Source organism: Xiphophorus maculatus, chromosome 22, assembly GCF_002775205.1.
Source record: "Xiphophorus maculatus strain JP 163 A chromosome 22, X_maculatus-5.0-male, whole genome shotgun sequence".
Taxonomy (NCBI): Eukaryota; Metazoa; Chordata; class Actinopteri; order Cyprinodontiformes; family Poeciliidae; genus Xiphophorus; species Xiphophorus maculatus.
The window spans coordinates 23,370,072-23,385,852 of record NC_036464.1 but is presented as its reverse complement, the minus strand read 5'-3'; the positions used below and the strand labels follow the sequence as shown (position 1 = coordinate 23,385,852).

General features: G+C 39.2%; 1 protein-coding gene across 1 annotated transcript; it reads left to right on the top strand.

The window, feature by feature from the left end:
- The first annotated feature begins 212 nt into the window (after positions 1 to 212).
- On the top strand, positions 213 to 15,496 carry actr2 (ARP2 actin related protein 2 homolog). Its single transcript, XM_005811364.2, has 9 exons — positions 213 to 350; positions 3,394 to 3,504; positions 5,504 to 5,719; positions 5,920 to 5,992; positions 8,243 to 8,379; positions 8,488 to 8,637; positions 10,409 to 10,554; positions 10,810 to 10,942; positions 14,007 to 15,496. Exons 1-9 carry the CDS (start codon positions 303 to 305, stop codon positions 14,175 to 14,177), a joined length of 1,185 nt encoding a protein of 394 aa, XP_005811421.1. The 5' UTR covers positions 213 to 302; the 3' UTR covers positions 14,178 to 15,496.
- The last annotated feature ends 285 nt before the right edge of the window (positions 15,497 to 15,781 follow it).

The following is a 15,781-nucleotide window of genomic DNA, read 5'->3' as shown; positions in this document are numbered from 1 at the left end:
AATCATCTTGGTAGGACAGCTCAAGCATAAAATATGTCTCGAACTCAAATAACGAAAAATAACACTTTGACATTAAAATAAAAAAACTTAAAAGACTTCTACGCGGTGATGTAATAAGGTTATGAACGCATTTTATGTCGAAAACCTAACAATCTCAGAGGGAGTAACCATTGATTTTAGCGCCTCCGTCACATACCGGATGAGCACCCTTCCCTTCCTCTTCTTGGCCGGGCTGCTGTGTCTTCCTTCCGGCTTGCCGAAGAAAGTTGAGGAGGGTTCAGCGGCAACTGGGCTTTGACACAATGGACAGCCAGGGAAGGAAAGTAGTGGTCTGTGACAATGGAACCGGGGTAGGTTTGTGTTTTCGGCTCGCTGCTTCACCGAGCTGCACCTCGCTTTAGACGGAGCCGAAATGTCGAACAATTTGCTGAAACAGGAAGTGGGGCTGTCAGCGTCTGAAGCTAGCTAGCCTGAACTGGGCGTGTAGCTTCGTTTTCAGCAAAATTTCATTCATCCGAAATCGCCTCGGAAACACCTCTCTGGGTTTCTACAGTGGTCAGGTTTAGAGCTGAAGTCGTCGCTGTGGCTGAAGCTCCCGTGTTGTTTAAAATCGCGACAAACGGGAACTGTTCATCGTAACGAGCGGTAGCTGAGCTAAAGCTGCTAGCTAAGTAGCCTGTCAGGTTAAACAGCTGGCTGTCTGCTAGCAGCGTCGGGGATTTATAGAGATTTACTCGACAAAAGCTCGTGATTTGCAGTTTCATCATTTTTGCTATTCATTTGGTTTGCTTAAAAATTTAAACGAATGATTTTTTTTTGGTATAAATTGCCATCAACAGCTAGGTGGAAGGCTAGCTAGGCCGTGTCAGGTGAATAGAGGAACCTCCTGTATGGTCTTTGCAGCGACTTCGCCCCCAAAACTTATTACCTGGCGGCGGCTAGACTGGGTGAAAAACACACAAATGCAGTCATGTATTAACCGCGTTTCACACTTTTTAAAAACATTGTTAGGTCCATTGCTGTTGACAAGCATTTTAGGAAGTCGCAGGATACAGGAAATGCTAACATACGAGCCTTCGCTTTTGTGGAAAACTACCATCAAACATTAAAACCATAAAATTGTCACAGCGGTCGACCAATGTTGGGTTTTCATTAGCCAATAAATATGTCAATCTTAAGGCGCATTTTTGCCATTTCCTCCTAATTGCTTTATATTTACACACACTAAAATCTTTGTTGTTTTAAAGGCAGAAAATTGTGACAATCCATTTATTACCCTTAGACCTTGATCAGTTTTGTTTTTGATGCATTTAAATTTATTGCTGTACACACCGACACAATCACAATTATATCCACCATTTATCAACAAAGTATGGCGATCATCCCAACTAACTGATAAAGACATTCTTTTTATTACATTCCAGCTGGCATCTTTGGTTGCTTAATTACATGATAGTTATGATTGTGCATTTGTAAACCACTGATGAATTGAAGATGCACCAGTCAGAAGGCCAGAGGTCGAAATCAGCCAATATTTCAACAATACTCTGATCGGTAATTTACAGGTCAAATAAAATCTTTAAAAATCAAGTAGTCTGACTATAAATGCTTTGATACCCAGTAGTAGTTCCTTCATTTTCGTTGCGTTCAAAGCAAAAAAAAATTTAAATCATAGAACCTGCAACAAATTTTCCAACTTTACTTTTAATTTAAAGAGAGAAAAAAAGATAAGGTAGAAGATCAGATAGTGGCATTTGCCAAAAAAAAAAAAAGATGTTCAACTGGTTCAAAAACTAAATCTACATTCTCCATCCCAGCTTGGAAAATGACACAAATGCTTGAATAAAAGTATCATAATCTTTCAAGCATATTGCAATGTATCAAATTTATATAAAAGTTTTACTTTTTGTGTCACCACAGCTGAGCTGATTTTGGTGTATTTTCTACCTCTTCACATGCACAACGCACTCGGCTTTGCCGAAACTCAGGAACGTGCTCACTGCACACACAGGTACCTCTGCCTCATCTGGAGTTGCAGGGACTTCCTTATCTAAACACCGTCAGCAGTCGAGGAGGATGTTGGCTCAGCGCGTTACTGACTAATAAGGCTTTTTTCGGATGTGAACTTTTCAATAGCTTTGTGTGAAGCCAGCAAAGAGGGAGAGAGGAAGAAAAAACCAGCCATATGTCAGAGTTGAATAGAGAAGTCAAGAGGAAGCGAGAAGAGACTAAACCACAGGCGCTTATGTCACAGGCTCATATTCAGAGACACAGAATGTGTCAGATCTGAGTTCAGTGTGAGATGACTGAATTGTTTTTTTTGTTGTTTTTTTTTAAAGCTGCCGATGCAGAGAGTTGTAAATCAACACAAGAAATGACCTTATTTTAAAATCTTAGCTTTTCCCTGAAGCTGGTAAAGGAGGGTTGAACTAATTACTCTACTTAAATATTGTGTTCTTATTTGAGAAGATTAAAGCGTGAACAGTTCTTTTTTTTTTTGTCCATTATTGACTCTATTACACAACTGAAACGAGTGCTTTGTGCACAGAAGCTAAATGTTGCAACAAGAGACCATGAAGATAGTTGTTACTAAATTGTTTTAAATATTTGATCATGGTACTGATGGGGTAAAGTTGCAAATTTAATTTTGAAGGGCAAGATTATGGTTTCAACAATTTTATTTTGTGTCACTGGGTCTTGTTTGGCAGATGAGTTTCATCGTATGAAGAGTTCATGTAAAAAAAATGCCACATTTTTCACTGCCTTTACTAAAGCTGCTTAATGCTAGGAATATATGAAATTGCAGTATTTATCATGAACATTGTGATATAAATTATTTTTCTTATTTTTGATTGAAACAATGACCAACTAGGAACTTGATCTTTAGCATCTTGGTCATGAAGATCACGAAGTGGGGCCATAAAGTACATTGAAAGCTTATCCAACTTACTAAATATAGTGATAGCTCACATGATTTGAGTGGTTGGAACCTAAAATTTTGTGGAATACCAAATATTATACCCAAAAGGTCCTTTGTGATTGTAATAATCCACATATTTATATTGTGATGACTTTGTTTTTAATGATTAAAAAAAACATCTCCCCAAACCAATAATTTTACCGTCGTTTGAAAAGTGTAGGCAGCTTTTAGTTCTTTGAAACGTCCGTCCCTTCCCATTCAATTAACTTTAATTTGCATGAAAATCGCAATTTCAAAACCTTATAGCCTTGGAGGTGCAGTCCACAAATTTCTCTTGGATATTTAATGCAAGAAATCAAAACATTTTAAAGGTTTTGGCTTCATGCGCAAGATGTGTATGTATATGTCTGAAGCGCTTGAATGTGTCTGCTGATCACTTCCTCTTTCCTCTGGTCACTTTCTGCCTCTTGCAGTTTGTCAAGTGCGGCTATGCAGGCTCCAACTTCCCAGAGCACATCTTCCCTGCGCTTGTTGGGAGGCCCATCATCCGCTCCACAGCCAAAGTGGGAAACATTGAGATCAAGGTACGAAGTGGTTTATCTGATCAAAATCTTTTTTTTTCCTTCTTCCTTAATATATCCCTTAAAATTCTAAGTAAAAGAACACAGTTTGTGTGAAAACCCCCACCTGTAAATCAGTTTTAGATATCAGGTGTTGTAAGTTCAGAGGTAATCAGTTTGAAGACAGCAGAGGGTTCGTATTGGCACATGTCTCGACTTTTCTTCCTGTTTGTTTTCCTTCATTCGTCTTTTGTGTTTTTTTTCTACCTGTTTTGCTTTTTCTCCACATTCGTTCTCCCTCGGTGAAGTAGAATTCCCAGAAGATGGTAAGTTCAGGTTGTTGTGGGAGTCCTGTTCTTGCCTGCTGCCGATGGTTTTTAAATGTCATGCTCAAACTAAAAATGAGGAACCTGGTTTCTTTTCTTAAAAAAAAAAAGAAAAAAAAAGTAACGCCTAATTTGTTTGCTGATTTCTTCTTTTGTGTGTGTGTGTGTGTGTTTGGGCCAAGTTAGTGGCAGGGAATAAGGAAGACATCCATCATTTTGTTAATGTACTCCCTTCTGCAGGCTGAGCGCGTTGGCAGAAATGCTTGCGATGAATCAGAGGCCAGCTGTTATTGATGGAGCGCTAAAAGAGATTTTGGACCGTTTCCATTTTTAGAGCCTCTGATTTTGTCGTGCGCCCTGACAGCCAAAACGCCCACCTCAACCCTGCCGCCGCTTTAAGCGGGAGAGAAATTGAAATGTCAGCTTAAGCTCTCGGTTCTCGCCGGCTATGTGTTTGTTGGAACTGTAGGCATTTTAACGCGACGTCCAGTCAGGAGCAGAAGTGTCCTCACTCGAGGACACATGGCAGACAGCTGGGAGTCTGAGATGAGAGGACATCTGGTTTTCTTTTAAGACCACATCGAGGCGATGCCTGCGACTGGTACTTTGCTGATGCCAAAGCACACAGGATGAACCCATAAAATGGCTGCTTTCAGTCGGCTTTTGATGTCTCCAAGCGGAACGTGAGATGCTTGACTGTGTGGCTAACGCCGCGTTCTAACCCGGCAGCTGTGTACATTGCCAAATGACTTTGCATGTGGATGGTTGGATGTGGGGGTCGAGGGGTGGTTTGCTATTGCCGAGGGGAAGTGGTTCCAGGTGTAAATGCATGGAAAAATGATGCCTTGTAGTGCATGCTGGGTAACAGAGTCCCAAGCTGAAAGGCTACAGGAATACATATGTTTGCCAGTAGACAGACGGCACAAGATGTATAAGCTTTAGTCAACAAGGAGGAGACGAATGTAATAAAGTTACTGTATAGGGCTGCAACAGAGATTTATTTTAGTAATCGATTATTCTATTGATTAATCGAATTTTCAGAATTTTCACTTAGTCACTTAAGCTTTTTTAAAACCCTATTAGAAATGCATTAAACAGGTACAAATCAACAATTCAATTCCGTTTTTTTAAATAAGAAAATTCACATTTTACTTCCTAAAATGCAATAACAAAGCATTCCTTTAGTGAACACTTGATCATTTCTAGCAAAGGATGCATCTGCAGTTAAAAAAAAGAAAGTACCGTCAACTAATCTGTTTGTGCTTTTGGATAAATGTGCTTAATATATTTTCTCTCTAGAATTTGAACCAGGTGAAGCTAAAAATGCCACTTGATCAGTTCTGGGTAGAACATATTTACAATGAAGGCGTCATCTTAAATGCAACAATGTTTACCTTTTTGTACAGTTTTGGCTTAATTGTCTCTCTGACTGTGGTGTTTTTTTTAAGCAAATTTTAGTCATTTTTAGAGTCCGTATATGCCGCTGAGCGATTAGTTGATTACTAAATTAGTTGGCGATTATTTCAATAATCTATTAATTGCGATTAATACACTTAATCGCGCTCAGTTTGATTAATCGTTTCAGCCCTATTACTGCATTGGTTTTCAACTTGCTTGAGTGACACCAGGCGATCCAAATAAGGAGCTTCATGAGCTGAATTCCAACAGTATTCGTCTCTGCTGACCTCTTCCTCCAGGACTTGATGGTGGGAGACGAGGCCAGCGAGCTGCGCTCCATGCTGGAGGTGAACTACCCCATGGAGAACGGCATCGTCCGGAACTGGGATGACATGAAGCACCTTTGGGACTACACCTTCGGCCCGGAGAAGCTCAACATCGAGTCTCGCAACTGCAAGATCCTGCTGACCGAACCCCCCATGAACCCCACCAAAAACCGGGAGAAAATCATCGAGGTACAGTGTCTTGTTTTGGAGCGGCTTACTTTGCCCGATTGATTGAGTTAAACAAGCTGTCACGGAGGACGCAATGTATTAAAAGCTTTGCAGAAGTGACGCCGATATAAGTCTTGTAAATCATGTCTTAAAAGCTAATGTTTGCACGTGCCGCTAGCTTTTTCTTATCAAACCGATACATTTGTTCATCCTCCACACAGGTGATGTTTGAGACCTACCAGTTTGCTGGAGTCTACATCGCTATCCAGGCTGTCCTGACTCTGTATGCCCAGGGTAAGAGTTTTCATGCAAGGTTTATACCATCAATCTGTAACTTTTACGACCCAAAGAGCCATTTTTTACTTTCAGTCCAGCTGAATAAAACTGGTTTAGAGCCACAGTTGTTACATGACCTTTTTTAAGAAAAGACAACTCTCATAACTTTTGGTCAATATTTAGCCTGTTTTGAGGTAGTTTGTCGTTTTTATTAAAGATTCACTATTTCAATTCTGTCTTTAGGTTTTGAAATAATAAAAACACATCTACATGTTGCTAATAGATGATGGAAACATTTCCTTATTTGAAATCAATATTTGTGGAAATGTGTTTATTTTTTTAAACCCTAATGATAAGAAATCCATCTTTACAGGTGCCAATATTATTTTTTGAGTCACTTTGTTCTAGAAATTCATTGCAATTATTCACTAAGAAACGCCCTGCTATTTGTTTTGTCCAAAGTTATTAAGAGCTGTTGTAGAAGGCTCCGGAGCCGCAGGTTGGAGTCCCCTGGTTTAATCAAACGGTTACTGTCTGACATGATGCCTTTTCTTCCTTGTTCAACAATATTTCACTCCCATATTTCTGCTGAACTAAATAAATAATGTTTTTTAGAGATACACCCAGAAGTTGACAGGTAGCTGAAATTTGAGGGCTCTTTTAGGGGGAAACTGTTTTCTACGCCACGTCAGACATGTTTGTAGTTCATTCAGGCTGAGAGAGAATGACACGTTCAGCAAATGACTAGAAAACTGACTAAAGTAGAGAAGCAAGCCTGTTTTATCTTTCTAATCTCAGCCTGTAACGGCCGAGTTTTCCTAAAGGCTGACTTTTAGAAACAGCGTTAAGATAAGAATTCATATTTTATTGGAGACTTTAGTTTTAGTAAACCCAGCTGTGCTAATTGCTGTTATAAGACAACTTTAAGAAGATTTTGTCTATTTAACAAAAATCTTCATTCTTGCTTAAAAATTGGATCTTAAACAATGAGTCTTTTAAATGACAAACTGTTAGAAAAGCCTATAGTTGATTTGATTTGTTCCCGTTTTAGACTTCCCCTATGTTCTCTCCTTTCATTTAAGGCATACATGACCAGTGTTGGCTATAAAAGCATCACCTATTATCATTACACAAATGTGATGAACAGTTTTAGAGTTTGATGAGGTCTCCTGCACTCTAATGGGTGGAGTTTCATACAGTGAAAGAGATATTTTCCCACACTCATTCCAATACGTGGTCCTCCTTCAACTTTTTTAATTTTTGAGTCAACTGGCAACAGTTGAGCTGTTTATAATAAATAATTATCTTCCACTCATCAGATTTTCCAGGTTTGCCCGAGGACTAGATGTGTACATTTTAATCGTTGCTTTTCAACCAGTGTAATTGCCGGTCTGGTTATAAATCTTATATTTTTCCAGAGGAGCATATATAAACCAGGTTAGCTTTTAGAGTTGATCAGGCTTTTCCTGGTCAATATATATAAAAGTGTTGGGTTCAATGGAAAATGGAAAGAATGTCAAGATTATTCTAATTTTATCATCAGAGTATACGTCTCCATCCCGCATCTGAATTGAACCAAGTTCAATAGTTAATCCAAGTACATAACACTACAGAAAAATTCTACTAAATTGTAGTACATTAATACATAGTCCTATATATCGGTAGGTATGAATTGATACATTGTAGGTTTAATATGTCCCCTGTCCAAATAGTTCCATATTGTTTCCAAAAAATCTATGATAACGTCATAACTTTCAAATACTTCAATATTGTTGATATTCAGAAAAAAATCTCCAAAATAATAGTAAAACTCACCTGCTAATGAATTTTATTATAAAGTACATTTGAAAAACACACATATGTGAGGAAAAAATAAATAAATCATTGGGTCTCCCAGAAATTTGCCGCCCTGGGCTACTGCCCACATAAGCCCTGTTTGTCCTATTTTTGTCTCCAACCAGTGGATTGGTGCAGCTCTTGGCTTGTAACACGCCACATGTATGCACAATTCATATATGAGAATGTTGTAGAGCAATTTAACTTGTATGTAATGTTTTTGCTGTAAGATTTCAACCTTTTCCTGCATAATCTTAAAATGCTTTTGGAGATTTAGTTCATTTGCATGAATCCTGATAAATAAGATGCTGCTATGATTTAGTACTTTTGTTCCTCCACTCAGGAAGTCTGTTCCCCTTCGTCATAATGCCCTTGTCTGATCAACATTTACTCGGGGAATAAATAATAACCTGCCCTGCTTGCTTGTGTCAGGCCTTCTGACTGGTGTGGTGGTGGACTCGGGCGACGGTGTGACACACATCTGTCCAGTGTACGAGGGTTTCAGTCTGCCCCACCTGACACGACGTCTGGATATCGCAGGCAGGGACATCACCCGCTACCTCATAAAGGTATACGGTCTCTAAGGAAGACGAAAAAAATGGCTCAGCTGCCCAGATTTGATCTAATCCAGCTTCCATCTCCCGATTTTCTTTTCCTGTTTCTTTCTCTGGATTTAGCTGCTGTTGTTGAGAGGCTACGCCTTCAACCATTCCGCAGACTTTGAGACGGTTCGCATGATGAAGGAGAAGCTGTGCTACGTGGGCTACAACATTGAGCAGGAGCAGAAGCTGGCTCTGGAGACCACGGTTTTGGTGGAGTCGTATACGGTACATCTACACTTATTTATGATTTTTGTACAATTGGTATAACTTCCTTTGTGATGTCACTTGATAAGCTCCTGAAATGGAGTTGAAGGTGTGTTTCACAGACCTTATTGCGTAACCAATGGCCTGCATTGGTTATAAAGGGCTAACTTCTGGTTCAGCTGGTTCACTTCTATATATGGAGAAAAGGAAGTGCTGTGTTGAGAAATTGCACCACTTATTTTCTTTATTCAATACAAGAGTTGCATTCCTCATATTCAACCGCTACAAACGTTCTTAAGCAAATTGCTTTAAAATATTTGTGCTTGTACTGCCTGCTCACAATTCTACGTTATTTAATTCTGCTGGAATTTCAGCTCCACTGAATAGATTTGGTTTGAAAGGTTTTTTTTGTTGTTGTTTTGCTTGTGTGAAAGTTATTGCCCAACTCAGTTTTCTATATTCAGTGTCTCTCTATGAATAAGATTTTCCCTATAGGGAACTTTTCTTATACTCAGATTAATTCAGAGAAGTTAAAACTAAGAACAAACATAGTCTGCAGTCACACCATCATAAGTTAATGAAATAATAGTAATCATTGGACGGCTAAAATAAAATGTCTGAAAATGTGGAACTGGGGTCATAAAAAAGGGAACAACAAAGATATGAGAACACACACACAAAAATCTACATAAAACTTAAAATTGGATTTCATTTGATATCTAAAATGGTTAAAAAAAAAGAAAGAGTAAACTGTAGAAAAACTTGTCACTTTAATAGTGGACAACATCTAACTGTCTGTGTGGATCTGCATTTTTAAGACAGATGGGTCGTCCACCTCCAGGTGTCTAGAATAGAACTTGCATACAGATTTTCAGTCACTTGTAAAACAAAAATGACAAACTGGAACATCTGCATTCTCCAGGCCTGAGGTATCTCTGCCAGCGAAAACGCACCCCTTGGGGAGGGGAACATCAACGTCCAGTTTACTTTATTTAATCTAAAATTACTTCTTTACATACCCTACACACGAGCTGAAGCTTCACGTTGCCACATAGCACATCATAATCAAAGAAATCTTCTCAAAGGGTTCCTTATGAAGTACCAAAACTGGTGGGTTATTAAAATATCAGCACTGCCACATGGCCGTAGTTGGCTGCCTAATGGCCGGGTAGTGCTATTTTCTCTGGGTCTCAAACATCTGGGCGTGCAGCTCTCCGCCATCAGCCTTGCTTTTCTTTCCGAAGTTCTTTTTCCCCCTCTGGAAGGGGAACCGCAGAATCTAAACGTCTGTGTTCCTGCACGCCTTTTTGAGCACATGTTGTGTCTCGGCGCTCACTGTGACCGTGTGTGTGTTATGGTTGGTGTAGGCGAGTCGGCGTGCAAGGCACACCGAAACAAGGAGGGCAATGTGACTGTGGCCGAAGGGCTGCTGAACTGTGCGTGACATCATTTCCTGTGCAGCCACTTTGTGGCAGCGGCTGGGCTCCACTTCCTCCCACTGCTCTCTACTCAATGAAGCCTTTTTTTTTTTTTTTTTTTTTTCTAACACTTGAACACGTTGGCTCAACATGGCTTAGAGTCCACAGTTTCTGTGGCTGCTCATTATCTGCACTCATTAGAGAATGTTGATGTCCATATTAGGGAAAACGGTATTTACAAGTTGTGTGGGGAAGGTTCTACTTTGTTCAGAACCATTTTGGTAGTATTGTACCTTTCTTAACCTGGAATAGCACCCCAAGGCGCTCTACCAAACTCTCCTCTTTTCATCTCATTCCCTCCCACACGTTTCCAGCTGCCAGATGGCCGTGTGATCAAGGTGGGAGGAGAGCGCTTTGAGGCCCCTGAGGCTCTGTTCCAGCCCCACCTCATCAACGTGGAGGGCGTCGGAGTAGCCGAACTCCTCTTCAACACCATCCAGGCCGCTGACATAGACACCAGGTGAGACCCAAGAGTCCAATACGCCATAGTAACCTAGATCTCTTGATCTATATTTGAAATATAAAAAAAACAAAAACCTGTCAGGTAAAGTCAGTATCTTCCTTTTTTTTTTAAAACCAATGATGTGGTCACTGAGAGGATATAAATTTGTGTTTGAAGTGAATCTTGAATGTTTTAAGACTTTAAGGCTAAACGCGCCCGAGGACGATGGGTTCTCAAGTCTCATTCACTGTCCTCCATCTTCCCTCTGGTCAGGCCCGAGTTCTACAAACACATCGTGTTGTCGGGAGGATCCACCATGTACCCAGGGCTGCCGTCCCGACTGGAGAGGGAACTGAAACAGCTGTACTTGGAGCGCGTGCTCAAGGGAGACGTGGACAAACTTTCGGTGAGAGACCAACCCTCGCATCTTTCCCCTAAACTGACTGTGTGACCTAAAACTGTCTGGATGTGGCTAACAGCGTGGCAGAAAGAGAGCCCACTGCAATGATTTTATATCACAATCAGTTGAGTTGCAAACACTTAATTTTTTAAAGGAAATGGAACTTTTAGGTTTCAGCTTTTATTCTCTGAATTTAAACATCCAGAGATCAGATTAGTGTTACTCTAGCTTAAAACAAGTGGGAAAATGTTTAGGTGTTTCTTTTAACCACTTAAAAAAAAAAACTCAGACTATTTTATCTCCCTGAAGTTTGCAAAACCGATTAAGATTTTGTATTTTTGATGCAGTGTGCGTAACCAACCACCAGGTGGTGCCAAAAGTGAAAAAGACTTTCATCTTTGTGATTCCTGAGTTTCACTTTACTGTCCTAATCCAGTCCTATATTTTACATTGGACTTCAGCTGCAAATGGCAGCTGTTTGATTTATATCCTTTAATATGAGCAATGAAATGAAGAAAACCATATTGTCACAGTAAAAAAAAAAAACCCAATAACATCTGCCTTGAGTTTTGACAAATCAGAAAACAGAAAGTTTAGTTGGGTCATTAAATGATCTTGAAATGAGGTGAAAGTAACCTTGGATAATCAGTGTCCTGTATTCTTATTTATTTATTCACTTAGTGGTAAGAATTGTATTAGTGGTACCTCTTGTATGCCATACACTATTAAAATATATACTTTTTGTTTTATCGGAGATTTTCTGGAGAAAGTTAGAAATTGTGGTTTTTTTTAAAAAAAGTATTCATTATTTAACTATCAGAACAATAAAAATAAATGACAGCTTTTATCTTTAATTTTTTTACTTTTTATACAGCTTCTTATTGAGATCCAAAATCTCATTTACAAAGGAGACAAACAAAAATTACAAACACAACAAAAACCAATTAAGATATTTGACTGTTAAATAAGAATAAAATAGGAGCTCAAACAATAGCGAATTTTGTAATATTTGTCTTAAAATAAATATTAAAGTAATTTACCTTTTGAGCCAGTCTCAGGAAATAAAAAAATAAAGTTAAAGAAAAATAATTAAAATAAAAACCTTTTTTTTTAAATAGAACATTTTCAGTCTTGCACGTATGAAACGGTAATTAGAAAACTGGAACACAAACTTAACTAAGTCAAGATAAAAATGTTACATTAACAATTTGTGAAGAATAAAGACTGAAATAGCCTCACTGGTCTTTGTACTGAAATTTCCGTCATATTATAGGAGATACAGAAAGAATCTGGATGTTTCTCAGAAAATATAGAAAAATCTTGTTTCCCCCCCCAAAAAAAGCACAACTGTATTTTGAGTTGTTAACTATAGATTCCGTTAAGTTTTGCTCTGACCAAAAGACGACAGCTTTGCTTTTCACCCCATTGAGAGGAAACTGGGGTGTTTCTCCAGTGTTTTGGAGTCTTTTAATCTTTCATAATCTGACTGACATGATCTCAATCTGACCTTCAATGTCAGGAAGCTCCTGACACGTTTTACACACCAACTAGATTTGATGTGCAATAACTCTACAAAGCATCTGTGTTTCAGATCGTTTCGGTTCGCTCGTTCGCGTCGCATTAGGCTTTGAAGCATTTCCCAGGAAATGAACCAACGAGGAGGAAGGAAAACATTATGAACACTTTTCATTGTATAAAAACCGACTCCAGAAAGCGTCATTAGCACTGCAGTCTGCAGGATTTAATATTGAAACTGACGTGCCATGCACCAAATAAAATTTACAAGGTAATAACTTATATAAATATTATGCTTGGAGCTTATGTGTCTCCCCGTAGCCAAATAAAAAAAAATACTTTTGTGGTTTGCTGCTTTAACGTATTTTTTTATTTATTTATTGTTTTGAATATGAAGTGTCACTACTCTTGTGAAGTCAATGCATAAATGTTCAGGAAATGTTCAGGATGTTGCCACATTTTTTTGTAATATATAACTTTTGTGTTTTTTTTATTTTTGTCCTATTTTGTGTTTTAAAAGCTGCTTTAGTTTAGGTAATTTGTGAAATCTTAAATATGAAAATGGAGAAATTTCAAGATACAAAGGTTGCTCCAACCAAACCTGTTTTTTTTTTTTTATGTACAGTACAGACCAAAAGTTTGGACACACCTTTTAATTCAATGAGTTTCCTTTATTTTCATGACTATTGACATTGTAGATTCACACTGAAGGCATCAAAACTATGAATAACACATGTGGAAATATGCACTAAACAAAAAAGTGTAAAACAACTGAAAATAGCCCTTATATTCTAGTTTCTTCAAAGTAGCAACTTTTGCTGTGATTACTGCTTTGCTCACACTCTGCATTTTCTTGATGAGCTTCAAGAGGTCGTCACCTGAAATGGTTTTCACTTCATAGGTCAACCTGCCCTGTCAGGTTAATAAGTGGGATTTTTTGCCTTATAAATAGTCATGAAAATAAAGGAAACTTGTTGAATTAGAAGGTGTGTCCAAACTTTTGGACACACCTGTATATGAAAAGATATCAGTTTTCTGTCTCTTCATCTATCCATCTTTCGATTTATCCAGCTCTCTCTCAATCAGTCAGTTTATGTAGCAGTTTTTTTTCTGCTGTATATTCCCAGAAACCTGAAGATAATTCAGAAAATTTGAGTGTGAAAAAAATATGGAATTTAGGAATGGGAGGGAAAAAGATGTGTAGGAACTCTTGACTAGTGTTTTTACTGCTGGGTTTGTCTTTCAACAGCGCGGTTTAGGAACGGGATTGCGAGAAGATAAACTGAGAGGAACTTGAAGGTCGTACTATAAAAACGTTGTCTGGAAACGCAAACTAGCTTGATTTTAATCATGGTAGCTACTCATTTCGTGGCACAAATCCTGATCCCGGGAACAAAACCGTATCTTCATCCACGGCAGAGGCCGGTTGGGTTTTTCTGATCCCGATCTCCCTCGCCCCGCGGATCAGAGAAACCACGAAGGCCTTCGCTGGGGGAACACGCTGTTGTGTTGTAAACTTATTATAACTCCCCCTGCGTTCCCCCTTGTCGTGCAGAAATTTAAGATCCGGATTGAGGATCCTCCCAGGCGAAAGCACATGGTGTTCCTGGGTGGAGCGGTGCTGGCCGACATCATGAAGGACAAGGACAACTTCTGGCTGACCCGGGAGGAGTACCAGGAGAAAGGAGTCCGCGTGCTGGAAAAACTCGGAGTCACCGTCAGATAAAGCACCGGGACGGACAGAACAGCCGCACACCTGAAAACACAGATTCATAAACACATTTCCTCCATTCGCCCATATAGCAGAGTTTATATCTATTTATCCCTCTCTCTTTTTTATTTTTTTCCTTTTTCCTAGAAGCATTGGCTGCTCTTGAATTTTCCTCAAACACCTGAAAGTATCAAGAGTTCACCTCTCTCTCTCTTCCCTCTCCTCTCCTCCTCCCTCCTTTCCTTTCTTCTCTCCTGTTTGAGGATTTCGCTCCAAACCTGTCTGGGAATCCTCCCACAACCCCGCGAAGCAGCTGAAATGTTTTATATTTACAGTTTTTTCTGTTTTTGTTTTTTTTTTCTTTCACGGTGTAGATGCTCACCTGATAGACGGGTCATTCCACCAGCTTCAGGCCTTTTAGGAGGATTAAAACGATGCAAAGTCTCAAACTCATAACGTCGCATTCACAGCCCATCACAAACAGCCACGGCCGCTTTCAGCATCTGTTATAGGCGAGCGCGAACTGATCACATTTTTTTGGTGTTTTTTTTTTCTTCTTTTTTTTTATATATATATAAATGATATGACGTATGTTTTCTGGGTGAGGGGTTATGGCTCTGCTCTTCTGTGGCTGCATTCTTAAGTTCCACATTACTGGGGTTTTTTTGTTTGCTTTTTTTTCATTATTTTCCTCCTGGTGTTGTGCATTCAGCCATTGGAAATGGATTGCACAGAGTGGCACACATTTTTGCGCTTTTTTTCTTAGGTTTTTTTTTTTTTTTTTTTATGAAAGAAATTAATGGTTGATTCATAAAGGGACGGAAAAAGTAAAAGCCTCTAAGCTTGACGGAGAGTTTGTGACGGTACGTTTGGGGTTAGTTAGTTAGTTAGTTGTGGGAGGGGAATCACGGTTAATAAGAAGTGGGAAGGAGTGAGTATTTGTTAATTTCTACCTTCTCTTTAGATGTAAATTTCGAATGGATATGAGTGGTCACCGCCGCGTCGCAGCATTTTGTCTCTCAGATCCAAATGGTTGGAAAATATCCCACTATCCTAGAAAAAGAAAACGTATTTAAGTTCTCCAGGCTCCAGCGGTTTGACGTGTTACTGGAGGCACTTCTATTTCGGGTATGAAAAATGTGTACCTGTATTATTATTATTTTTTTTTTCTTCCCCTCTTTCCATGAACGTCTTATCCAGTGCCAAGTGCAGTTATTGTTGACTGGATCTCATGTTTTAACGTCTTTCTTTTTTGTCAGTCTTTTGTTTTTATTTTCCTGTCGTTCATAGCATAACTGCCTAACGCTGATTTAAATAAAAGTGATTTATAATGATGGCTGTGTGGGTCTCTTCACAATTTCTATGCCTGTTTGAAGGTGTGGAAGTTTCCCCCTAAAAGATTTTAATTTAAATTTCTTAAATTATCGGATGCCAGACGGGCTGCTTGGAGGGATTCGTTACACTCGCTCACAGACGGGGGAGAGAGAGACGGAGGCTCGTCCACGGAGGACAGGGATGTGTGTGCAGCGACCAGAAGGAGGAAGAGGAAATGGAACAGTGGCGGAGGCAGTGGCGCCATCAGAGGAAGAGACTCTTTCCGTGCCTGAAATAAAGATCTC

Coding starts and splice junctions, on each gene's coding strand:
- actr2 (XM_005811364.2), top strand. CDS start 303: ATGGACAGCCAGGGAAGGAAAGTAGTGGTCTGTGACAATGGAACCGGG. Junction 3,505..5,503: donor TGGGAAACATTGAGATCAAG/GTACGAAGTGGT, acceptor CTCTTCCTCCAG/GACTTGATGGTGGGAGACGA. Junction 8,638..10,408: donor TTTTGGTGGAGTCGTATACG/GTACATCTACAC, acceptor ACACGTTTCCAG/CTGCCAGATGGCCGTGTGAT.